This window comes from Heterodontus francisci, chromosome 9, assembly GCF_036365525.1.
Source record: "Heterodontus francisci isolate sHetFra1 chromosome 9, sHetFra1.hap1, whole genome shotgun sequence".
Classification (NCBI taxonomy): Eukaryota; Metazoa; Chordata; class Chondrichthyes; order Heterodontiformes; family Heterodontidae; genus Heterodontus; species Heterodontus francisci.
This window is the reverse complement of record NC_090379.1, coordinates 39,428,458-39,453,870: the sequence shown is the minus strand read 5'-3', so window position 1 is coordinate 39,453,870 and position 25,413 is coordinate 39,428,458. Positions and strand designations below refer to the sequence as shown.

General features: G+C 41.2%; 1 protein-coding gene across 5 annotated transcripts in view; it reads right to left on the bottom strand.

Moving 5' to 3' along the window:
- Nucleotides 1-1,163: 1,163 nt before the first annotated feature.
- The window catches only part of prpf39 (PRP39 pre-mRNA processing factor 39 homolog (yeast)), a 61,408-nt gene continuing 37,158 nt past the window's right edge, over nucleotides 1,164-25,413 (bottom strand). For 2 of the 5 annotated variants that reach the window (XM_068038856.1, XM_068038857.1), the window contains 7 exons: nucleotides 24,125-24,289; nucleotides 20,323-20,449; nucleotides 19,849-20,117; nucleotides 16,534-16,718; nucleotides 15,051-15,125; nucleotides 7,927-8,044; nucleotides 1,164-1,387 (listed from right to left, as the gene is read on the bottom strand). In XM_068038856.1, coding sequence (XP_067894957.1) covers nucleotides 1,334-1,387; nucleotides 7,927-8,044; nucleotides 15,051-15,125; nucleotides 16,534-16,718; nucleotides 19,849-20,117; nucleotides 20,323-20,449; nucleotides 24,125-24,289 — 993 coding nt within the window. In that variant the 3' untranslated portion in view covers nucleotides 1,164-1,333. Of the gene's footprint in view, nucleotides 1,388-7,926; nucleotides 8,045-15,050; nucleotides 15,126-16,533; nucleotides 16,719-16,827; nucleotides 16,920-17,022; nucleotides 17,103-19,848; nucleotides 20,118-20,322; nucleotides 20,450-24,124; nucleotides 24,290-25,413 lie in introns of those variants that run through there. The other 3 variants (XM_068038858.1, XM_068038859.1, XM_068038860.1) reach the window with 3 other exon arrangements.

Genomic DNA, 25,413 nt, shown 5'->3' with positions numbered 1-25,413 from the left:
GCTGCAAGGAGGAAGAATATTTTAAATATATGAGCCGATCGACATCTAACAAAATGAAACTAGTGATTGTGAATGGGTACATGAACTGTGATTTTATATGAATTATAACAGGGATACAGCTTGGATGTCATGAACTTTCTGAAGTGCTTTATTGTGACCTACTTTCAGATAGCCAGCTTTACTCTGACATACTTTCTCTTTACAACTGTATGATTGCATTGGTGATGCAAGTCTTGTAGATGACGAAGTGGAACACAGCAAATCTACTAAATCAAGAACAGAGCTTGGTAAAATTCTGATCTATATTAGAAAAGATTTAAATTTTAAAAATCCTTTGGCTCATTTGAATCACATTGTTCCAGAATAGCAGTCTGATCATCTCCCCCTCCCAATACATAGCCTTTTCTTAACTAAATTCACATTCCTATCTTCAGCATCTGTTCCAAGCAACCCTTTCTAGTTGATCAGTCTGTCTAAATAAAAAAAAATCCCAATGTCCAGTCTTAAACTTGCTCAGCCTTGTACTTTTATCCTCTTGCTGCCCTTATGTACTTAATGGGAAGAAACTATTTTTTTTGAATGTGTGAAATTTTATGCTGTCAGTTGGAAAAAATGAGCTATGTATGCAACATCTTTTATACCTGCTGCTTGCCAACAGATACAGCAGTGGCAATCCATTTGTTGAATAACATTGCTTCTAAAATTAGAGCAACTGCATTTACAAGAAGCAGCTTCTATGTTTAATATTGCACAGACTAGCAACACAATTTCAGTTTAGTGTACCAGGAATGGATCTGCAAGATCTCATTGCTTAAATGTGTTCAAAATAATTACTGGATATGTCAGTACGACTTCCACAAAGCAGGAGGTATTACTGACTTTTGGGTATGAAAAGTCAGGGCTCCCAGATGTGTAGTTATATTTTCATTAAATATAAAAAGCAAAATACTGCTTTGAAGCTCACCTCAAAAATGTACTAGTTGTACTTTTAAACTTGATTACATAGTTCTTGACATTTTTTCAAAATTCTACAATTGCATGAAATTGCCATTTAAGAAACTATATCAGTGGTGCTCTGCAGTGTTTTTACAATTTATTTTCCTATTAACAAGTATGAAGAGATTATAAAAAACATTCAAAAAGATGAGATTTCACAAAATAGGTTTTTGAACAAATCATATCTGACCTCAAAGCAGTCAACAGCTTTTCCCCAGTTTTATTCCTCGAAAAAAAATTCCAGTCTTAGATAGGGCATCCATTAAAATGAAATATTTTCCACTTTTTACTTTTAAAAATGAAAAGGAAACACTTCAGTCCAAGAAATTCCAGTAAATTAGGTAGGAGGTGGGTAATACTGGCCATAGTTCCAGGGTGTTGGATAATTGTACTGTTGGAGAAGACAACAAAAACTGGTCAAATATATAGTACAGAGGTTTGTTAAATTTACATTTTAAAAGCCTTTCAAAAATGTTTATCATGGCAATCATACCACTTTGGGCTTTTGGCGTCAACATTAATACTTTCAAAAGTATAGCAGCCAAATGCAAAGGTCCTTCTACTTTGTTGATGCTGCAGGCCTGAATGTCAATTAATATTGAATTAGGTGAAGCTTGTGTAGACTATGCACAGATTGAACAGGCTGCCAAAGTTAATTTTGTTTAAGACCCACTGAGCCAGCAGACCAATGACATAGGAAGAAAGAGGTTCTAAAGCAGTATGAGCAGCTAGGGGCTAAATTAAAAATGGAGAATGATGGTAATAATCTTTGGATTATTATCGGAGCTACAAGCAAACTGGCATAGGATAATTAAGATCAAAGAGTTAAATGTGTGGGTCAAAGATTAGTGTGGGAGAAATGGATTTCAATTCATGGGGCACTGGCACCAGTACTGGGGAAGCAAGGAGCTGTACTGTTGGGACAGGCTTAACTTGAATTGCACTGGGAGGAGTGTCTGGCAAACTGTATAATTAGGGCTGTAGAGAGGACTTAAACTAAATAGTGGGGTGGGGGGGGGGGGGGAGAAAAGGAAAGAGCGAAGAGGGGTCAGACAGACAGACAGAGCACGCGACAGCAAAGAAGGTCAGACAAGGGAAAAATGGTAAATAGACAACTATAGGCTCTTTACCTAAATACATGCACCATTTGTAAGATGGATAAATTGATAGCATTAGAAACAAATGGGTATGATACGATAGCCATTAGAGTCATGGCTGCAGAGTGACCCAGGCTGGGAACTGAATATTCAAGGGTATTTGACATTTCAGAAGGATAAGAAAAGAAAAAGGAAGTGAGGTAGCTCTGTTAATAAAAGGATGATATCAGTACAATAGTGAGAAATTATCTTGGCTCGTATGATCAAGATTTAGAATCAGTTTGGGTGGAAGAAAGAAATAGCAAGGGAAAGTAGTCACTAGTGGGGGTAGTTTATAGGTCACCCAACAGTAGCCACACTGTAGGACAGAGTATAAATCAAGAAATGATGGGGGCTTGTAAGGAAGGTACTGCATTAATCGTGGGCAATTTTAATCTTCATACTGATTAGACAAATCAAATTGACAAAGGTAGCTTGGAGGATGAGTTTATAGAGTGTATTAGGGACAGATTCTTATAATATATTCTGGAACTAATCAGGGAATAGGCTATTTTAGACCTGGTAATGTGCAATGAGACGGGATTAGTTAATGACTGCATAGTAAAAGGACCCTCCAGGCAAGAGTGATCATAACATGTATTCCACATTCAGTTTAAGGGTGAGAAACTTGGGTCTAAAACTAGTTTCTTAAACCTAAATATAGGCACTTACAAAGGTATGAAAAATGAGATGGCTAGAGTGGACTGGGGAGAAAGGTTAAAAAGGTGAGACGGTAGATAAGCAGAGGCAAACATTCAAGATCTATACCATTGAGAAAGATGCACCATCTGTGGCTCAAGGGTAGAGACTGACAATAAATGTTGGCCGAGCCAATGATGCCCACATCCCATGAATGAATAAAAAGTTAAGTGTGGTATCAATTTGAAAGAAAAGGCATACAATGCTGCAAAGATTAGTAGGCCAGAAGATTGGGAACATTTTAGAAACCAGCAGAGAATTATTTTAAAAAGTTAGAATGAGTGTAAACTAGCAAGATATATAAAACAGACATTAAAAGCTTCTACAAGTATATAAAAAGGAAGAGAGTAGCTAAAGCAAGCGTTGGTCCCTTAGAGGATGAAGTTGAGGAATAATGGGAAACAAGGAAACGGCAGAGACTCTGAACAAATATTTTGCATCAGTCTTCACAGAAGACGGAAAAAATATCACACGAAGAGTAGAAATGTTAAGAGGCAAAAGGGAGGGAGGAACTTGAAAACAACCACCCTTCACTAGAGTAGTAAACTAATGGGACTAAAGGCTGCCACATCCCCTGGACCTGATGGCCTGCATCCTAGGGTCTTAGAAGTGGCTGTAGAGACAGTGGATGCATTGGTTACCATCTTCCAAAATTCACTAGATTCTGGAAAGATCCCATTGGATTGGAAAACTGCAAATGTAACTCCTCTATTCAAGAAAGCAGGGAGACAGAAAGCAGGCAACCATAGGCAGTTAGCCTAACAAATGTCATTGGGACAATGCTGGAATCCATTAAGGAAGTTGTAGCAGAACATTCAGAAAATCATAAAACCATTTTGATTCTGCTTGATTGTATGAAAAGGAAATCAAGTTTGACAAATTTATTAGAGTTCTTTCAGGATGTAACGAGCAAGGTACATAAAGGGGAACCAGTAGATGTAGTGTATTTGGATTTCCAAAAGGCATTTGATAAGGTGTCACATAAAAGGTGACTGCACAAGCTAAGAGTTAATGTTGGGGTTAATATTAGTATGGAAAGAGGATTGGCCAATAGGAAACAGTCAGGAGTGCCACAGGAATCAGTGCTGGGGCCTTAACTACTTATGATCTATATGAATGACTTGGACGAAGGGACAGTGTATTACAGCCAAATTTGCTGACAATACAAGTAGGTAGGAAAGCAAGTTGTGAGGAGGACACAGTCTGCAAAGGGATATAGATAAAGCGATTGGGCAAATATTTGGCAGAAGGAGTATAATGTGGGGAAATGCGAGGTTGTCACTTGGTGGGAAGAGTAGAAAAGCAGATTTACATGGAGACTGCAGAATGCTGCAGTATAGAGGGATCAGTGTGTCCTCATACATGAATCACAAAAAGGTTGCATGCAGATACAGCAAGTAATGAAGATAAATGGAATGCTGGTCTTTATTGCAAGGGGGATGGAGTATAAAACTAGGAAAGTCTTGCTATAACTGTACAGGACATTGGAGACACCACACCCAGAGTATTGCATACAGTTCTGGTCTCTATTTAAAGGAGATATATACTTGCATTGGAGCCAGCTCAGAGAAGCTTCACAAGATTGATTCCTGGATGAAGAGATTGTCTTGAGGAAAAGTTGAGCAGGTTGTGCCTATACTCATTGGAGTTTTGAAGAATGAGGAGGGTCTTATTGAAACATAAGATTTTGAGGAGGCTTGAAAAGGTAGGCGAGAGGGTGTTTCCCCTTGAGGGAATCTAGAATTAGGGGCCACAGTTTCAAAATGAGGGGCCTCATTTTTTTTTTATTTAGAGATACAGCACTGAAACAGGCCCTTCGGCCCACCGAGTCTGTGCCGACCATCAACCACCCATTTATACTAATCCTACACTAATTCCATATTCCTACCACATCCCCACCTGTCCCTATATTTCCCTACCACCTACCTATACTAGGGGCAATTTATAATGGCCAACTTACCCATCAACCTGCAAGTCTTTGGCATGTGGGAGGAAACCGGAGCACCCGGAGAAAACCCACGCAGACAGAGAACTTGCAAACTCCACACAGGCAGTACCCAGAACTGAACCCAGGTCGCTAGAGCTGTGAGGCTGCGGTGCTAACCACTACGCCACTGTGCCGCCCTAATCACCTTAAAATTATGGCCCCTGGTGATAGCCCTTTCCGCCCTGGGAAAAAGTCTCTGGCTATCCACTCTATCTATGCCTATCATCTTGTACACCTCTATCAAGTCACCTCTCATCCTTCTTCGCTCCAATGAGAAAGGCCCTAGCTCCCTCAACCTTTCTTCATAAGACATGCTCTCCAGTCCAGGCAGCATCCTGGTATATCTCCTCTGCACCCTCTAAAGCTTCCACATCCTTCCTATAATGAGGCGACCAGAACTGAACACAATATTCCAAGTGTGGTCTAACCAGGGCTTTATAGAGCTGCAGCATAACCTCGCAGCTCAAACTCAATCCCCGTTAATGAAAGTCAACACCCCATACGCCTTCTTAACAACCCCATCAACTTGGGTGGCAACTTTGAGCGATCTATGGACGTGGACCCCAAGATCCTTCTGTTCCTCCACACTGCCAAGACTCCTGTCTTTAAGCCTGTATTCTGCATTCAAATTCGACCTTCCAAAATGAATCACTTCACACTTTTCCAGGTTGAACTCCATCTGCCACTTCTCAGCCCAGCTCTGCATCCTGTCAATGTCCCATTGCAACCTACAACAGCCCTCCACACTATCCACAACTCCAGCAACCTTTGCGTCATCAGCAAACTTACTAACCCAGCCTTCCACTTCCTCATCCAAGTCATTTATAAAAATCACAAAGAGCAGAGGTCCCAGAACAGATCCCTGCGGAACACCACTGGTCACCGAGCTCCAGGCTGAATACTTTCCATCTACTACCACCCTCTGTCTTCTATGGGCCAGCCAATTTTGTATCCAGACAGCCAAATTTCCCTGTATCCCATGCCTCCTTACTTTCTGAATGAGCCTACCATGGGGAACCTCAAACGCCTTGCTAAAATCCATATACACCACATCCACTGCTCTTCCTTCAATGTGTTTTGTCACATCCTCAAAGAATTCAATAAGACTTGTGAGGCATGACCTGCCCCTCACAAAGCCATGCTGACTGTCTCTAATCAAACCATGCTTTTCCAAATAATCATACATCCTGTCTCAGAATCCTCTCCAATAATTTGCCCACCGATGTAAGACTGACTGGTCTGTAATTCCCAGGGTTATCCCTATTCCCTTTCTTGAAGGGAATAACATTTGCCACCCTCCAATCATCTGGTACTACTCCAGTGGACAGTGAGGACGCAAAGATCATCGCCAAAGGCGTGGCAATCTCTTCCCTCGTTTCCCGTAATATCCTTGGGTATATCCCGTCTGGCCCCGTGGATTTATCTATCCTTATGTCTTTCAAAATTTCCAGCACATCCTCCTTCTCATCAACCTGTTTCATGCTGTCCTCACAAACGACCAGGTCCCTCTCACTAGTGAATACTGAAGCAAAGTATTCATTAAGGACCTCCCCTACCTCCTCCGACTCCAGGCACAAGTTCCCTCCACTATCCCTGATCGGCCCTACCCTCACTCTGGCCATCCTCTTGTTCCTCACAAGTGTAGAACGCCTTGGGATTTTCCTTAATCCTACCCAAGACTTTTTCATGTCCCCTTCTAGCTCTCCTAAGTCCATTCTTCAGTTCCTTCCTGGCTACCTTGCAACCCTCTAGAGCCTGGTCTGATCCTTGCTTCCTCAACCTTAAGTAAGCTTCCTTCTTCCTCTTGACTAGCTGTTCCACATCTCTTGGCATCCAAGGTTCCTTCACCCTACCATCCCTTCCCTGCCTCATCGGGACAAACCTATCCAGCAGTCGCAGCAAGTGCTCCCTCAACAACCGCCACATTTCTGTCGTGCATTTCCCAGAGAACATCCGTTCCCAGTTTATGCTCCCCAGTTCCTTCCCAATAGCATTGTAATTCCCCCTCCCCCAATTAAATATTTTCCCATCCCGTCTGCTCCTGTCCCTCTCCATGACTATAGTAAAGGTCAGGGAGTTGTGATCACTATCACCGAATTGCTCTCCCACAGAGAGATCTGCCACCTGGCCTGGTTCGTTGCCAAGCATCAAATCCAACATAGGCCGACTAGAGGGGAGGCTATCTACATATTGAGTCAGGAAACCTTCCTGGACACCTGACAAAATCTGCTCCATCCAAACTATTTGCACTAAGGAGGTTCCAATCAATATTAGGGAAGTTGAATTCACCCATGACAACAACCCTGTTACTTCTGCACCTTTCCAAAATCTGCCTCCCAATCTGTTCCTCCGTGTCTCTGTTGCTATTGGGGGGGGGGGGGGGGGGTGGTGGTTTATAGAAAACTCCCAAAGTGACTGCTCCTTTCCTGTTTCTGACTTCCACCCATACTGACTCAGTAGACAAACCCTCCTCGACGACCTCCCTTTCTGCAGCTGTGATACTATCCCTGATTAGCAATGCCACTCCCCCACCTCTTACCTCCCTCCCTATTCCTTTTGAAACATCTAAACCCTGGAACATCCAACATCCATTCCTGCCCCTGTGATATCCAGGTCTCCGTAATGGTCAACACTTTCTCCCCCAAATTCATAATTCAAGGAAGTTGTCAAGATAACTGTAGTACACTCATCACCATTCCATTGAAATCAGACAACAGACCACAGATCACAAAGATATATTGGGGACCATCCTGGTCTGTTTGGCTCACTACACCATCAACAGATCTGATATCAGCTCTACTCCCACTGATCTGAAGCATACCCTTACAAGTGAATTTGAGGGAAGTCACACCTAATCAGTCTTCAAGGCTGTTCTACAGTTAAGTTAAACAGACTGACCATACAAAGGCCTGTGCACAGCTACACAAATTAAACATTGGAGAATTCAATGAGTTTTTTTTTTAAATGGAGCAGATATGCAGTAATGAAATACCAAACTGGATAAGGAAATTCAACAATTTTTCAAATAAATCAAAAAGGAGTTTCATGATTTAGTTTTACAGCAATGTTTTTGGCTGATAATCTGTAATTTGAGTGGAAACTACTCACCTGATACCAAGCATTGTAGTTATATGCAGCCTGATTAGCCTGCAAGTCCCCACTCATCAGCTGGGCAGATGCTAATGCTGCATCACTCCTTTGTTTTTTCTCCTCTGGCTCTTCTGACCTGTTATATTTAGACATACAAATTAAATGCACTTCATTCCACAGCATATTTAAAAGGGAAGACTTTTGTGGTAAAAAAAACTAGGACAACCATATTAGGTCACTGAAAAATTAAATGCAAATTTAAATTACTTTTCAAAGATATGGAGGAATGTTCTATTGTAATGAAGCTAAATTAGAGCCATAATTAAACATCACAATGAATGGCAAGGTTACAACACCATTTCAAATCAGCACCTGGGTCTGAATCTATACAAGAAAGATCAGGCCTCACTTCTGCCTTATACCTCTTCTCCAGCCTCCCCTTCCCCACCACTGCACAGCAACGACTGTCTTCATCTCAGCCTTTATAAATGGCAATATACCCTCAATCCCCAGCTGGCCAATATGGCAGCTCCATTCCCATGCTCTACACCGGAATCTTAAGGTGCTCCTGCTTCGTAGTTATAACAGTCTTGCTATGTTAAAAAATTGCTCCCCACATTAGAGTCAGTCAGTTTTACAGCACAGAAACAGGCCCTTTGGCCCAAAGAGCCTATGCCGACCATCGAGCACGGTCCTAACTAATCCCATTTCCCCGCACTTGGCCCGTAGTCTTGTATGTTATGGCGTTTCAAGTGCTCATCTAAATATTTCTTGAATGTTCCTGCCTCTACCACTCCTTCAGGCACTGTGTTCCAGATTCCAACCACCCTCTGGGTGAAAAACTTCCTCAATTCCACTCTAAGCCTCCTGCCCCTTACCTTAAATCTATGCCCCCTAGTTATTGACCTCTCCGCTAAGGGAAAAAGTTTCTTCCTATCTATCCCCCTCATAATTTTGTATACCTCAATCAGGTCCCCCCTCAGCCTTCTCTGCTTCAAGGAAAACAAACCCAGTCTAACTAGTCAGTCTTCATAACTGAAATGCTCCAGCCGAGGCAACATCCTGGTGAATCTCCTCTGCACCCTCTCCATTGCAATCACATCCTTCCTATAGTGTGGTGACCAGAACTGTACACAGCACTCCAACTGTAGCCTAACCAACGTTTTTATACAGCTCCATCATAACCCCCCCCTACTCTTATATTCTATGCCTCGGCTAATAAAGGCAAGTATCCCGTAAGCCTTCCTAACCACCTTATCTACCTGTGCTGCTGCCTTCAGGGATCTACGGACATTCTGGCTTGTGCTCAAGACAGCCCCAGCCAACCCACTCCCCATTTGGCCTTTGACATTTAAGCCGCTCCAGCGATTGACATTAAATGGCAGAGGCTCCATGCTCTAACAAACCTTTCCTTACGTATGCCCCACTTGACCTTACCGGATTCAAAATTTCCTACTCCCATTAAAAAAAATCTCTGGCTGAAATTTACGACTTAAGTGTTTGCACTTATGTCAGCTTGGTACTTTAGCCTCACTCCTTGTTTATTGCAGCTCTGTCCAAGCTTGCTGCCGACTCAGCCTTTACTAGCTTATTACAAATAGAGTCCTGTAGCCCCCAGCTTATTTTGTGGTCTTGAAAATATTTTTCAAATGTTGCACTACTGCCCATTCTGGAGTGGGGGAGGTTTCTATGAAAATTGAAGGTGAAACCCATAGTTCCCAATCCCATTAAAATTACTGAAGGTAAACTCAAATGTGGTCACACTCCACACCCCCAACACCAACACACTTTACCATGGACAATGTTACAAGGCCATAAGGCCATAAAGTAGTTTATACATAAAAAAAAGTTAAAAGTGGAAATCTAAATTTTAATAAATTCTTCCTTTTCTTTGTCCCTTGCCAGCAGTGACTAAGTACTTGACATGAGTAGACCATTTGGCCACTTGAGCCAATACAATCATGGCTGACCTACTTCAACTCCACTTTTCTGCCCGCTCCCCATATCCCTCAATTCAGAGAGATCAAAAATCTATTGATCACAGTTTTACATAGGAAATAGGAGCAGCAGTCGGCCATTTGGCCCATCAAGCCTGCTACACCAAACAAATCATGGCTGATCATCTACCTCTCATTTGTCCCCACTTTCCCCATATCCCTTGATGTCATTTGTATTCAGAAATCTATTGATTTCTGTCTTGAACATGCTCAATGATCGAGCTTCTACAGCCCTCTGGGGTAGAATTCCAAAGATTAACCACCCTCTGAGATGCAGAGGAATTTCTTTACTCAGTCTTAAATGGCCTGCCCCTTATTCTGAGACTGTGTCCTCTGGTTCCAGACTCAGCAGCCAGAGGAAACATCCTATCCACATCTACCCTGTCACACCCTGTACAAATTTTAAGTTCCAATGAAATCACCTCTCATTCTTCAAAACTCCAGAGAATACAGGCAGAGATTCCATAATGTCTCCTCAGAAGACAACCCCACCATCCAAGGGATTAGTCTGGTGAACCTCCGTTGCATTCCATCTATGGCAAGTATATCCTTCCTTGGATAAAGAGACCAGAACTGTACACAATATTCCAGGTGCTGTCTCACCAAGGCTCTACACAATTGCAGCAAGACTTCTTTATTCCAGTACTTCAATCCCCTTGCGATGAAGGCCAACATACCATTTGCCTCCCTAATTGCTTGCTGTACCTGCATGCTAGCTTTTAGTGACTCAAACAAGGAGACCCAGGTCCCTTTGGACATAAACACTTCCCAACCCTGCACCATTTATGAAATACTCTTTTTTTCCCCCCCAAAGTGCATAACCTTACACTTATTCACATTATATTCCATCTGTCATGTTCTTTCCCATTCACTTAACCTTTCCAGATCCCCTTGAAAACTCCTTGCCTCCTCCTCAACTTACATTCCCACCTAATTTTGTGTCATCAGCGAATTTGGAAATATTACATTTGGTCCCCACATCCAAATCATTGGTACAGATTGTGAATAGCTGGGGCCCAAGCACTGATTGCTGCAGTACCCCACTACTACCATGTTAAGAGGGAGGATGTGCTGGAAATTCTGAAAGACACGAGGACAGATAAGTCCCCGGGGCCAGACGGAATATACCCAAGGATATCACGGGAAGCGAGGGAAGAGATTTCCGCGCCTTTGGCGATGATCTTTGCGTCCTCACTGTCCACTGGAGTAGTACCAGATGACTGGAGGGTGGCAAATGTTATTCCCTTGTTCAAAAAAGGGAATAGGGATAACCCTGGGAATTATAGACCAGTCAGTCTTACGTCGGTAGTGGGCAAATTATTGGAGAGGATTCTGAGAGACAGGATATATGATTATTTGGAAAAGCATAGTTTGATTAGAGACAGTCAGCATGGCTTTGTGAGGGGCAGATCATGCCTCAAGCCTTATTGAATTCTTTGAAGATGTGAAAAAACACGATGAAGGAAGAGCAGTGGATGTGGTGCATATGGATTTTAGCAAGGCGTTTGATAAGGTTCCCCATGGTAGGCTCATTCAGAAAGTAAGGAGGCATGGGATACAGGGAAAGTTGGCTGTCTGGATACAGAATTGAAGACAGAGGGTGGTAGTAGATGGAAAGTATTCAGCCTGGAGCTCGGTGACCAGTGGTGTTCCGCAGGGATCTGTTCTGGGACCTCTGCTCTTTGTGATTTTTATAAATGACTTGGATGAGGAAGTGGAAGGCTGGGTTAGTAAGTTTGCCGATGACATGAAGGTTGCTCGAGTTGTGGATAGTGTGGAGGGCTGTTATAGGTTGCAAAAGGACATTGACAGGATGCAGAGCTGGGCTGAAAAGTGGCAGATGGAGTTCAACCTGGAAAAGTGTGAAGTGATTCATTTTGGAAGGTCGAATTTGAATGCAGAATACAGGCTTAAAGACAGGAGTCTTGGCAGTGTGGAGGAACAGAGGGATCTTGGGGTCCATGTCCATAGATCGCTCAAAGTTGCCACCCAAGTTGATAGGGTTGTTAAGAAAGCGTATGGGGTGTTGGCTTTCATTAACAGGGGGAATTGAGTTTAAGAGCCACGGGGTTACGCTGCAGCTCTATAAAGCCCTGGTTAGACCACACTTGGAATATTGTGTTCAGTTCTGTTCACCTCATTATAGGAAGGATGTGGAAGCTTTAGAGAGGGTGCAGAGGAGATTTACCAGGATGCTACCTGGACTGGAGGGCATGTCTTACGAAGAAAGGTTGAGGGAGCTAGGGCCTTTCTCATTGGAGCGAAGAAGGATGAGAGGTGACTTGATAGAGGGGTATAAGATGAGAGACAGAGTGGATAGCCAGATAGCCCTTTCCACCCTGGGAAAAAGTATCACCAGGGGGCATAATTTTAAGGTGATAAGGTTTCGGGGCGATGTCAGAGGTAGGTTCTTTACAGTGGTGGGTGCGTGGAATGCACTGCCAGCAGTGGTAGTAGAAGCAGATACATTAGGGACATTTAAGCGACTCTTGGATAGGTACATGGATGATAGTAGTATGAAGGGTATGTAGGTAGTTTGATCCTAGAATAGGTTAAAGGTTCGGCACAACATCGTGGGCCGAAGGGCCTGTAATGCTCTCTGCTCTAACAGCCTGCCATCCTGAGAATGACCCTTTTATTCCTACTCTGTTAACCAATTCTCAATCCATACCATTACTCCCAATCGCTCTAATTTTGTTCACTAAAGTCCTGTGTGGGACCCTATCAAAGGCCTTCTTAAAATCCAAATACAACATATCCACTGTTCTCCTTTATACTACAAGTACCACCCTCAAAAATCTCCAACAGGTTTTTCAAGCATGATTTCCCTTTCATAAGTCCATGTTGACTCTGCCCAATCATATTTTCCAAGTGTGCATTTATTACATCCTGTGTAATAGATTCTAACATTTTCCCAACTACAGACGTCAAACAGGTCTGTAGTTCTGTTTTGTCTCCCGCTCCCTTCTTAAATAGTGGGTAACATTTACTACTTTTCAGTCTGCAGGAATCTTTTCAGATTTAAAGAATTTTGAAAGATATTCACCAATGCATTCACTATTTTTGCAGCCACCTCCTTCAACACTCTGGGATGTAGCTTATCTGGTCCAGAGGATTTATCAACTTTCAATCCAATTAATTTTTCCCCCCGAGTACTACCTCTATTAATACCAATTTCTTTCAGTTCCTCATTTTTACAAGTCCCCTGGTTCCCTAGTATTTCTGGGAGGTTTTCTGTATCTTTCTCCAAAGACAGACAATATAATTGTTTAGCCTGTCATTTCCCCTTTCTCCACCACAAATTCTTCTGTCTCTGCCTGTAATGGACCCACACTTGTCCTCGCTAATCTTTTCCTTTTCACATACCTAAAGAAGCTTTTACAATCTGCCTTTGTTTCTAGTGAGCTTGCATTCATATTGTCTTTTCCCTTTATCAGCTTCTTGGTCCTCCTTTGCTGGATTCCAAATCGCTCCCAATCCTCAGGCTCATCACTTTCTGGCAACATTAGCCACTTCCTTTGATCTAATACAATCCTTAACTTTTGGTAGCCACAGTTGATTCACCTTTCCTCGAGTTTTTGCATCTTCGAATGTATATTTGTTGTAAACTGTGCAATACTACTTTAAATACTGCCATTGCCTGTCTACCATGAAATCTGTTAATGTATTTTCCCAATTCACTATAGCCAACTTGCCCCTCAGTTTCATTTGTTCAGATTTAAGACACTAGTTTCAGAATAAACTATATCTTTCAAACTTAAATGTAACATTCTCATTGTTGTCACTATTTCCTAATGGCTCCTTGACAGCAAGGTTATTAGCCCTTTCATTGCACAATACTATATCTAAAATAGCCCGATCCCCAGTCCAGAAACCCATGTCATACACACTCCCAGGAATTCATCTTCCACACCTTAGTGCCAATTAGGTTTCTCCAATCTATATGTAAATTGGGGTCGCCCATTATTTCTGTATTGTCCAAGCTACATGCGACTAATTTCCTGATTTTACCATGCCCAACATTACCATTACAGTTTGGTGACCTATAAACAACTCCCACCAATGTTTGCTGTTTCTTAGCTGCAGCCAAACGGATTCTACATCTTGCTCCTTCGATCAAAGATCCTCTCACTAATGTACTGATCTTAACCCTTAACAGCACTACCCCACCTCCTTTTCCCCTCCGCCTATCCTTTATAAACGAATATCCCTGAACTTTCAGTTCAGTCCTGGTCACCCTCTAACCACGTCACTGTAATGGCAATCAAATCATACCCACTTACCTCCATTTGTGCCTTCAAATCATCTACCTTGTTGTGAATGCTGCGTGCATTCTTAGAGTGCCCTCAACTTGGTCTTATTATTTCTCATTCTGATCCTATTTGATGTTTGTCATAGTCTAGTCTGCTTTCTAATTTTGCTTACTACTTTTCTGCTTCCGGTTACCAATTTTGCTTCCCTCCAATCCAAGCTCCCGCCCCGACAGCACTAGCAAATCTCCCTGCGAGGATATTAGTCCCGGTCCTGCTAAGGTGCAACCTGTCCATCTTTTGCAGGTTCCACCTACCCATGAACAGGTCCCAATGCCTCAAATCTGATGCCCTCCCTCCTGCACCAATTCCCCAGCCAGGTGTTCAATCGCTCAATCCTCCTATTCCTGTGCTCACTAGCACATGCTCTTACCCCTATGTCACTTCTGGTGGAACCACAGCAGGCAAATGGAGTTAATATGTAGATCTGTTGTGATCTAACTGAATGGCGGAAACTGGCTAGAGGCGCTAATTACTTACTTCTGTTACTATGTTGTGAGCCACTAAAAGTTGCATAGTGCAACCTAGCAGTTTTCCTTCTTGGGAATTCTGACTAAGCACGCAAAATTTATAAGGAACTTGAAATGTGAATTGGTGTCCCATCACTTTATGACAGTGGGCTGATAATCCAACATTGTCATTTTAAGTGTAGAACAACTAGTCATACAACTTTTGGCTGCAAGCAATAAAACCCAATTTTACAATGGGGTACGCAGAAGAGAAAACTCATTAAGAAACATTGTATAATAGGTTATCCTTCATTGTAAAACACTTGAGTTCCTCAATCAACTCCTGATCCATTGCTATTTCTATATTCATGAAAGAAAACACTTGCCCATTCTCTGCCTTCCTTTTAGATGACTCCTGTTCTTTTAAAAGCTTTTGATGATCATCATAAGCCACCATGAGTCTAGGATACAGAACACAATTAATGGCAATTTCCAAAGATTTTAAAAATACTGTATGTAAAATTTGATGTTCGAAAAACATATCATACATAACTAGGAACAGGCCAAATGCTATTCGTGCAGCAATTGTTCAAGCAGATTAAAGAAAATAACTGATTAAGCTATTTGCTTGAAAGTTGATGCCAACTTCAAAAATGTTTTTGTATCTTCCAACAATCACATTTAATGCTCAATAGATTATTCCTTCATCAGAACACCAAAATACACACATTTCATTCCATCTGATATTACAACCCAACTTAATCATTTACTGCGAAGTAAATTGGGGTTACATAAAATATTGTAGATAAGTTGCATTTAACAATGTGTGCCAGAAATGAATGAATCTTTACTAGTTACCAGTAAAGATCACAATGCTACTTCATACAGCTTGGACACTTGCCATTTGATACATACTCATTAATGTTCATTTGTTGGGATTTTGAAACATAAATCAAAACACTTAAAGTATACATTAGATTTCAGAACAGTTCCAATTTCTTCACTATTTTGCCAGGATACTGATGTCAACACCATGACTAACGCAAGATTGACTGATTAAAAGAAAGAGCTGGCAAGTTATTTATTGCCTATTTCTATGCATGATAAAGACATCAAAAGTCAACCATAATGCGGGGCTGGTTCACATGTTTGGATTGAATAGCGACAACAGGTTCTCTTTCCTGAATGGCATTAGCGAACCCAGTTGGGTTTTTAATGACAATCCAGCAAGTTTCATGGCAATCTTTTGCACTGTCATCCCACAAATTACCAGATTTATTGAATTCAATTTCACAACTTGCTATTGATGCTATCCAGTATAACCATCAGGCCACTGTACCCATGTATTTCTCAGGTAGTTAATTCAATAACTATGTGCACTAATTGATATGGATAGTCCTTGACCTAAGCCTGAAGGGGAAGAGCATCCCTAACTTAATATGATAGAGATCTAAAGTACAATTTCAGTTTAAGGCAAGTTTGCATAATATTTACTCTCTTCAGCATGTTTTGTACTAGAATAATCTGAAACATCAAGTTTAATTTGGTTATGAACCTGAATGTTTATGTTTGGAACTGAATGCACTAATATGCAAATGTAACTAATGCTTTACTTCTGTTCCATGCACAGACAGGTGTTGCTCTACTTAGTGAATGTGGATGAAAAATTTCTCTTGCATTTAAAAACATGCAATTTGAAGATGAGATCAATGAGGGCCAAAATTCCAGCACATTTAAAAAGACAAATTTCCCCTGATTACTGATTTCAGTGGTTTTTCACTAAGTAAGCAAGCAAATTTAAAATTATTAAATTGTTTTCATCAGAATCACCACCTTGTTTCATACTATCAAAGCATAAATAAAATTCACCTTTTCACATTAGAGCCAAAGTCCTCCAAAAATTCAACTTTTCGCTGGGAGAAGGCTATCCTGGTTTCTATAGGCATCGAGCTACTTATTGCTGTGTCAAAAGCATTCAGAATGTTTTCCTCATTCAACTGGAGATCTGAATTATATTCAAGTTCCAACAGATTCAGATATAGTTTGGTGCTTTCCTAAAAATCACAAAACAGGTTGACACTATCATCCAAAAGGTTTACAAAAAACAATACTACCTAGTAAAAAGATGGCAATATTTTACTCATTTCATAAAAACTAACTGACTACATTTAATTGATGAGCTCCCAAGTCAGATTCCCAGTCTCGATAATTTGCACTTGGGCTTCCTTGGAGGAGTTGCACTCGTCTTAGACAGCCTGGAGAATGGGAGGGAAAATAAAAATCAGCACTTTTTGCAAAAATACATGTCCTGAATTGGTGACGATTTTTGTGTCACAGGATGGGAGTAAGAGAACATACCCAGCTGTATACAGCATGGTATATGGTAGAATAAAGCCATTAGAGCTGTTCCAATGGGTCAAATTACTGTAGAAGGTAATCTGAAAATACACAGCAATGATTAAAGTGAAAGCTTATGTAAAAATTATTGTTTTAATTGCCCACAAATTTATGAAAAGATTTTCATATAGAAATATTGCACATTACTAAAGAGCCATGTAGTGAAGCACTTTAAACATTTTTTTAATCCAGCACTGAATAGATGTTGCCTCAACTAACCACCAGATATTAAACTTTGCACAGGGTCTCTTCAGAATCTATTTTTAGAACTAAAAACTACAGTTAAAGAAAACATAACATCTGATTTTCAGAGTTGAAGTTGTACATCAGTTACGAGATTTTTAAAATTTAAATGCTTTAACAGTTGCCTCCTTGTGACTTGTTAATAAGGAAATTGGAAGCACATAAGAACATATGAGCAGCAGTAAGCCATTCAGCCAGTCAAGCCTATCTTGCCATTCAAATCAGATCATGGCTGATCGACCTCAACGTCACTTTCCCACGTTATCCCATATCCCTTGTCATTAGTATCTAGATATCTATCAATTTCTGTCTTGAACATGCTCAAAAGATTCACCACCCTCCGAGTGAAGAAATTCTTCCGCATCAGTCTTAAATGGCCTACCCCTCATTCTGAGACTATGCCCCTGGTTCTAGACTCCCCAGCCAGGGGAAATGTGCTATCTGCATCCACTGAATTTTCTAAGTTTCAATGAGATCACCTCTCATTCTTTGAAAGTAGAGAACACAGGCCCAGTTTCCGCAATCTCTCCCAAGACAATTCCACTATCCCAGGGATTAGTCTGGTGAACCTCCGTTGTACTCCCTCTATAACAAGTATATTCTTAGATGAGACGACCAAAATTGTACACAATATTCCAGGTGCAGTCTTACTACAGCTTATACAATTGCAGCAAAACTTCTTTACTCCTGTACTCAAAACCTCTTGCAATGAAGGCCAACATACCATTTGCCTTATTTGCTTGCTGTACCTGCATGTTAGTTTTTAAGTGACTCATGAACAAGGACACCCAGGTCCCTTTGGACATGAACACTTCCCAAACTCTCACCATTTAAGAAATACTCTGTCTTTCTATTTTTTCTCCCAAAGTTATTTACATTATATTCCATCTGCCATGTTCCTGTCCATTCACTTAGCCTGTCCAAGTCCCCTCGAAGTCTCCTTGCATCCTCAACTTAGTTTTGTGGGATCAGCAAATCTGGAAATATTACATTTGGTCCCCACATCCAAAGCATTTACATAGATTGTGAACAGCTGTGGCCCAAGCACCGATCCTTGTAGTACCCCACAAGTAACAGCTGCCATCCTGAGAATGACCCATTTATTCCTACTGTTTTCTGTCTGTGTTAACCAATTCTCAATCCATACCAGCATATTATCCCCAATCCCATGTGCTCTAATTTTGTTTACCAACCTCCTGTGTGGGACCTTATCAAAAGCCTTCTGAAAGTCCAAATACACCACATCCACTGGTTCTCTTAACAATGCTACAAGTAACAACCTCAAAAAACTCCAACAGGTTTGTCAACCATGATTTCCCTTTGATAAATCCATGTTGACTCTGCCCAATTACATATTTTCTGAGTGTCTAGTTATCACATCCTTTATAATAGATTCTAACATTTTCCCTACTACTGACATCAAATTAACAAGTCTGTAGTTTCCCCATTTTCTCGCTCCCTCCTTTCTTAAATAGTGGGGTTAACATTTGCTACTTTCCAGTCTGCAGGAACCTTTCCACAATCCAGAACATGGTGAGGACAGCACCCCAAGACTATCAACAGGCATAAAGACTTTTGAAAATGTTATGACAATTTGAGAAAGGCTCAACTGTTTTTTTTCTCTCATGTAGATAATTAAAGATAACAGCTTGTCCTCAATATTAAGCACACAACCTCAGGTTGGGATGACAATGAAGTTCAACAGGGATTTAAATAGTGCTGATCATTTGAATTGTACTACATACACCTTTTGTTACTCCAGTTAACAATTCAATATTGTACCAAGCAATTTAAATAAAGGCCAAGGCCAACCATACTGGGCTTAAAGCATACATTATACTCCTCACTGAACTGGAGGTGAGGAGATGGTAATATTTAGGGGGGGGGGGGGGGGGGCGGAGAAAGAGGGAGAGGAAAGAGGACAAGGGAAAATGGATAAAATATAAAGTTATCCAAAATCAGCTTCAAATCCACCCTATATGTTAGAGTAGTAAATTAGAAGTGAAGCTCTTCATCCCACCCTATAAACAGCTGATGAAAGCAAAAAACAAAACTGGTTGCCCACATAATCCAACTGATTAACATTTCTATCATTTAAATACTGGATTATTCTGGATCCATTATATAACAGTGCAGAACTAACCATACTAAGTTTGACAAAAACTCTGCATGCAGTGTTTCACCTTTTGCTGCACTCATTCTGTTGGTGAAACAGCCTCACAGTATAAAGACAGCTCTATCAGCAAGAGAAACAATGTATTCAGCTGCTTTTAGAAGTGGTTCTGTACTGCAAATAATTTAACAGTATAACATGGAATTGGTAAAGAATCTTAGCCACCATGTGATCCAATGCAATTTAGATTTACATTTAAAAAGCTCAGTAAGATCAATATTACTACTATATTTTAATGCAGAATGGTTGTAACAAATATAACCAGCTGTCCCATAACCTCACCAAAACTGAAATATGTTTCTCTGCTCTACAAGTCTGGTTCATAGAAGTCATTGTTTTAATGAAGTTTACATTTGAAATAATTTCCATACCTTATCAAAGTCTATTGCTTCCACTAGAACCTTCCTGGCCTTAGGAAGACTCTTCTCTACTTTGAATAAAAGACGAGCCAACTTCACAGCATAGAAAGATGCTTCACTGGGCGTTTTACTATTTTTAATAGCATCTTGTAGCAGAAACTCTGCTTCATCTATATTTCCATTGCGTCGCTCTAGGCTCACTCGTCTTAAGCGGACCATGGCTAACCCTAGTACAGATTCTTCTAGTGTTTGCAGGATTCTTCTTGCTTCATTAATGTTCCCTGAAAACAATTACAAAATAACAAAAATCCTAAGCGAATATTTTTATATACAATGATTTTATAACTATGCTTGGAAATGGATATGTGCCACTGTAAGTGTTGTGAAGCTCACTTTACCAAGTTTCAATTCAACACAACTTAAGGATTTATATCAAATGGAATCAGTATAGATGCAGGTTTATTTTGATACTTTACAGTAGCTTACCTTGCTGTTCCTCAAAAGCTGCCCAAAGTAAGTGTACCATGGGTTTCTTTGAGAGATGAACTGTACATGCTCTGCTGTACACATGTCGCACGCCTTCATTGCTGTGGTTTTCCATGTATTTAGCATACTGAAATTTGAAAACATTCATTCTAACTCAAGCTTTGTTATAGATTGGTAAATACTTTTTATTCAGGTTTAGATTTTTTTGAACAATTAGATAGAAGTAAATTATAGCTCTGGTTGTTCAGTTGATCATGTTGTTGAATCAGAGATTGTAAGATAAAGTTTTGGAAATAATTTTTTTTGTACTTCAGTGGTAAACACTTTTACAAATCAAAACTTGAATGATTGCAAATTATTGACCACCTTTTTTTTTTTGGAATAGAACTGTGGTACTTCCAAAGGTACAGTAAGGGCATTTAACAGCCTAACAAACCCATCCTTTGAAGAAATTCAAGTCAGCTGAAAACAAATCAGATTTCATTTCAGTAAACAGAGTCCAACACGAACGAGTGTTGGGCAGCACAGTGGCTAGTACCGCAGCCTCACAGCTCCAGGGACCAGAGTTCAATTCTGGGTACTGCCTTTGCGGAGTTTGCAAGTTTTCCCTGTGACCGCGTAGGTTTGCCGGGTGCTCCGGTTTCCTCCCACAGCCAAAGGCTTGCAGGTTGATAGGTAAATTGGCCATTATAAACTGTCCCTAGTGTAGGTGGTAGGGAATATGGGATTACTGTAGGGTTAGTATAAATGGGTGGTCGTTGGTCGGCAGACTCAGTGGGCCGAAGGGCCTGTATCAGTGCTGTATCTCTAAACAAAACAAAAACGAGGGACACAGCTTTGGGGAAACTCTTGAACTTTTTAAGCCTTATGTTTTGCCAATGTGCTGCTGAATGATAATTTTCATTGGTCCACTGGCTGGAGATCTGAATTTATATAGTTTTTGAAACATTTTTAAAAAGTCAAGCTTCCAGCAGTTACCATTCAGCTTAAGACGATCACCTAATTTGCAACACCATCCTGTACTGCAATGCTTGAGGAGGGACATGAAATGTCTGCTACATTCCCAGCAAGAACCAAGATCCAGGAAGTTTAAGGAACTACCTGTTCTCCCAGCAAGAAATACTGCTAACTGCTATGTTTTAATCACTGAGTAACTGTCTTGTGACAAGCCCCTCCCCATCTGTGGGTTTTAAGCTGGTGTTTTGCTCTGCAGCAGAGGAAGAGGAACTGGATTCTGACATGAGCAGACCCAAAGTGGGGGTCCTTCTTTCTCCATTCCAGCTTGAAAACTTTCAAATCCTGCTGTTGACTGACCACCTTTGCATACTCTAGCTACAATCAGAAACTCTGTTGGAGGAAATAATCTGCATCGCTATCTCCAAGACACTGACCAAACCAGTCATCTGCAAGAAATAGGAGCAGAAATAGACCATATGCCCCATTGAGCCTGCTCTGCCATTCAACTATCATGGTTGATCTTGAGCTTCAATTCCACTTTCCTACCTGCTCCCCCCATCCCTCTATTCCCTGCGAGACCAAAACTCTATCTATCCCAGCATTAAATGTAGTCAATGATGGAGCATCCACAACCCTCTGGGGTGAAGAATTCCAAACGTTCACAACCCTTTGAGTGAAGTAATTTCTCATCAGCCCTGAATAATTGACCCCATCCAGAGACTGTTTCCATGTTCTAGATTCCCTGACTAGTGGAAACAAACTCAGCTTCTACCCTATCAAGCCCTTTCAGAATCTTGTATCAACTAAATCACTTCTCATTCTTCTAAACTCCAGAGAATATAGACCCAATTTACTCAGCCTCTCATGGGACAACTCTCCCATCCCAGGGACCAATTTAGTTAATCAAACTATTTCTTCAAACTAAAAGCCTCAGGACCATTGAATTCAGCTAGATGCCAGCCGAATCACCAAACTCCACACATTTTTTAAATGGACTCTAACTCAACCAATCTACAATAAAAGGTAATCACTTTTTGTTAACTCAAGAAAACCTGCCCGATTACTTACTTGCTATGATCATAACAAGAACCAAACACCTACTGAATTGGCCAGTATATCCACTTGAAGAATTAAACTTGTTATGGTCAAACAAGGAGGGGGAAAAAGAGGGAAGCCTTTCAACCCAGGATGCTGTGGGAGGAAAGGGTAGAGATTGCAGGGGCTCTGACCCTAATTTTTAATACCTCTCTGGCCACGGGGGAGGTGCCAGAGGACTGGAGAACAGCTAATGTGGTCCCACTATTTAAGAAAGGTTGTAGAGATAAGACAGGGAACTACAGACCAGTGAGTCTCACGTCAGTGGTAGGGAAACTATTGGAGAAAATTCTGAAGGAGAGAATCTATCTCCAGTTGGAGAGGCAAAATTTGATGAGGAATAGTCAGCATGGCTTTGTCAGAGGGAGGTCATGCCTAACAAATTTGATAGAATTTTTTGAGCATGTGACCAGGTGTGCAGATGAGGGTAGTGCAGTTGATGTAGTTTACGTGGATTTCAGCAAAGCCTTTGACAAGGTCCCACATGGGAGAATTATCAAGAAAGCAAATGCACATGGGATACAGGGTAACTTGATAAGGTGGATTCAAAATTGGCTTAGCTGTAGAAGACAGTGATGACAGACGGCTGTTTTAGTGACTGGAAGCCAGTGTCCAGTGGCGTATCACAGGGATCTGTGCTGGGTCCCATATTGTTTGTCACTTATATAAACCACATAGATGACTGTGGGGGGTAGGATCAGTAAGTTCGCGGATGACACAAAGATTGGCCGAGTGGTTAACAGTGAGGTTGAGTGTCTTGGGTTACAGGAAGATATAGACAGGATGGTCAAATAGGCAGAAAAGTGGCAGATGGAATTTAACCCTGAAGAGAGAGAGGTGATACACTTTGGAAGGAGTAATGTGACATGGAAGTATTCAATAAATGGCCTGACACTGGGAAGTTCTGAGGAACAAAGGGACCTTGGTGTTTGTCCACAGATCTCTGAAGGCAGAAGGGCAGGTTAATAGGGTGGTGAAAAAGACATATGGGACACTTGCCTTTATCAATCAAGGCATAGATTACAAAAGCAGGGAGGTCATGTTGGAGTTATATAGAACTTTGGTAAGGCCACAGCTGGAGTACTGTGTGCAATTCTGATCGCCACATTATAGGAAGGATGTGATTGCACTGGAGGGGGTGCAGAGGCGATTCACCAGGATGTTGCCTGGGATGGAACATTTAAGCTATGAAGAGAGGTTGGATAGGCTTGGGTTGTTTTCACTGGAGCAGAGAAGACTGAGGTGACCTGATTGAGCTGTACAAGATTATGAGGGGCATGGACAGGGTGGATAGGGAGCAGCTGTTCTCCTTAGTTGAAGGGTCAGTTACGAGGGGACACAAGTTTAAGGTGAGGGGCAGGAGGTTTAAGGGGGATTTGGGGAAGAACTTTTTTTTTTACCCAGAGGGTGGTGACAATCTGGAATGCACTGCCAGGGAGGGTGGTAGAGGCAGGTTGCCTCACATCCTTTAAAAAGTACCTGGATGAGCACTTGGCACGTCTTAACATTCAAGGCTATGGGCCAAGTGCCGGCAAATAGGATTAGGTAGACAGGTTAGGTGTCTTTAATGCATCGGTGCAGACTTGATGGGCCAAAGGGCCTCTTCTGCACTATTATTCTGGGATCCCTCCTCACTTGTCTAAAACTGCAAACCAAATAGAACTGTAGTACAATCTGTAGACATGTCTTTGGTCTGTATGTACTAAGTTAAAAAGGTACCCTTTAAGTAAGGTTTAACACAAAAACTTACCTTTATCCAGAAGTCTTCATAAAGGGCACAAGCGACAAGGCACCTCTCAAACAAAACCACCACACGTTCAAGGGTTCCATTTTCTATCTCAAAGTCAAGATAATCTTTCCAGTTTTTTAGCTGTGCTTTTTCCAATGGCTTCACATGGAAGTAAGGCCGTTTAATCTATCATAGAAGGCAAACAAAATGCTTTATCAACATACCATGTAAATGTTTTACTACATGAAAAAAATTATAAAATCACAAAATGCTGCAACACAGAAAAGACCATCCAGCATACCAAGTCTCCACTGTATTGTTCTTCACAGGTGTTACCTGGTCTAATTCCACTTTCCTGCTCATTTTCCATACATTTTTTTCCCCCCAATTATTTAATCCTTTAGAAGGATTTATGGACTCTTCAATTGTTTGCGACCGAGTTCTATATCCAGTAGAGATTCAAACCCGTTTAAATTTATTCTATGCTAAGTTACAACTTGTTACTGTCTCACTGGCCAACAAAATTTATTTTATCAGCCATTCAAAATTTTGAAGACCATAGGTAAACATTTAACTTCAGTTCTAGTGAAAAAAACCCTGAACCTATAAAGTTTTTCTTCACAACTGTAAACCACCATTCCTGGTAATTCTATATTTCACCTTTTCCACTGCTTTCACATCATTCTTAGATTAAGGTACCCAAAATAGTGGATAATTGTCTTAAGTTAATCATTTTAATCAAATTATCTGTTGCATCAAAAAAAGTTTCAGCACTTCGCAGTGTTAATGCTTCAGCCTTGGTTTAGTTGTAGCACTTGCCTCGGAGTCAGAAGGTTGTGAATTCGTGCCCCAATTGAGATTAGGCTGCAGTGTTAAGGGAGTGCTGCATTGTTGGAGATAGTCTTTCAGATGGGGCAGTAAACTAAGGCCACATTTTCCCTCTTGGGTCAAAGAACAAAGAACAGTACAGCACAGGAACAGGCCATTCAGCCCTCCAAGCCTGCACCGATCTTGATGCCTGCCTAAACTAAAACCTTCTGCACTTCCGGGAACCATATCCCTCTATCCCCATCCTATTCATGTATTTGTCAAGATGCCTCTTAAACGTAGTTATCGTACCTGCTTCCACCACCTCCCCTGGCAGCAAGTTCCAGCACTCACCACCCTCTGTGTAAAGAACTTGCCTCGCACATCCCCTTTAAACTTTGCCTCTCTCACCTTAAACCTATGTCCCCTAGTAACTGACTCTTCCACCCTGGGAAAAAGCTTCTGACTATCCACTCTGTCCATGCCGCTCATAACTTTGTAAA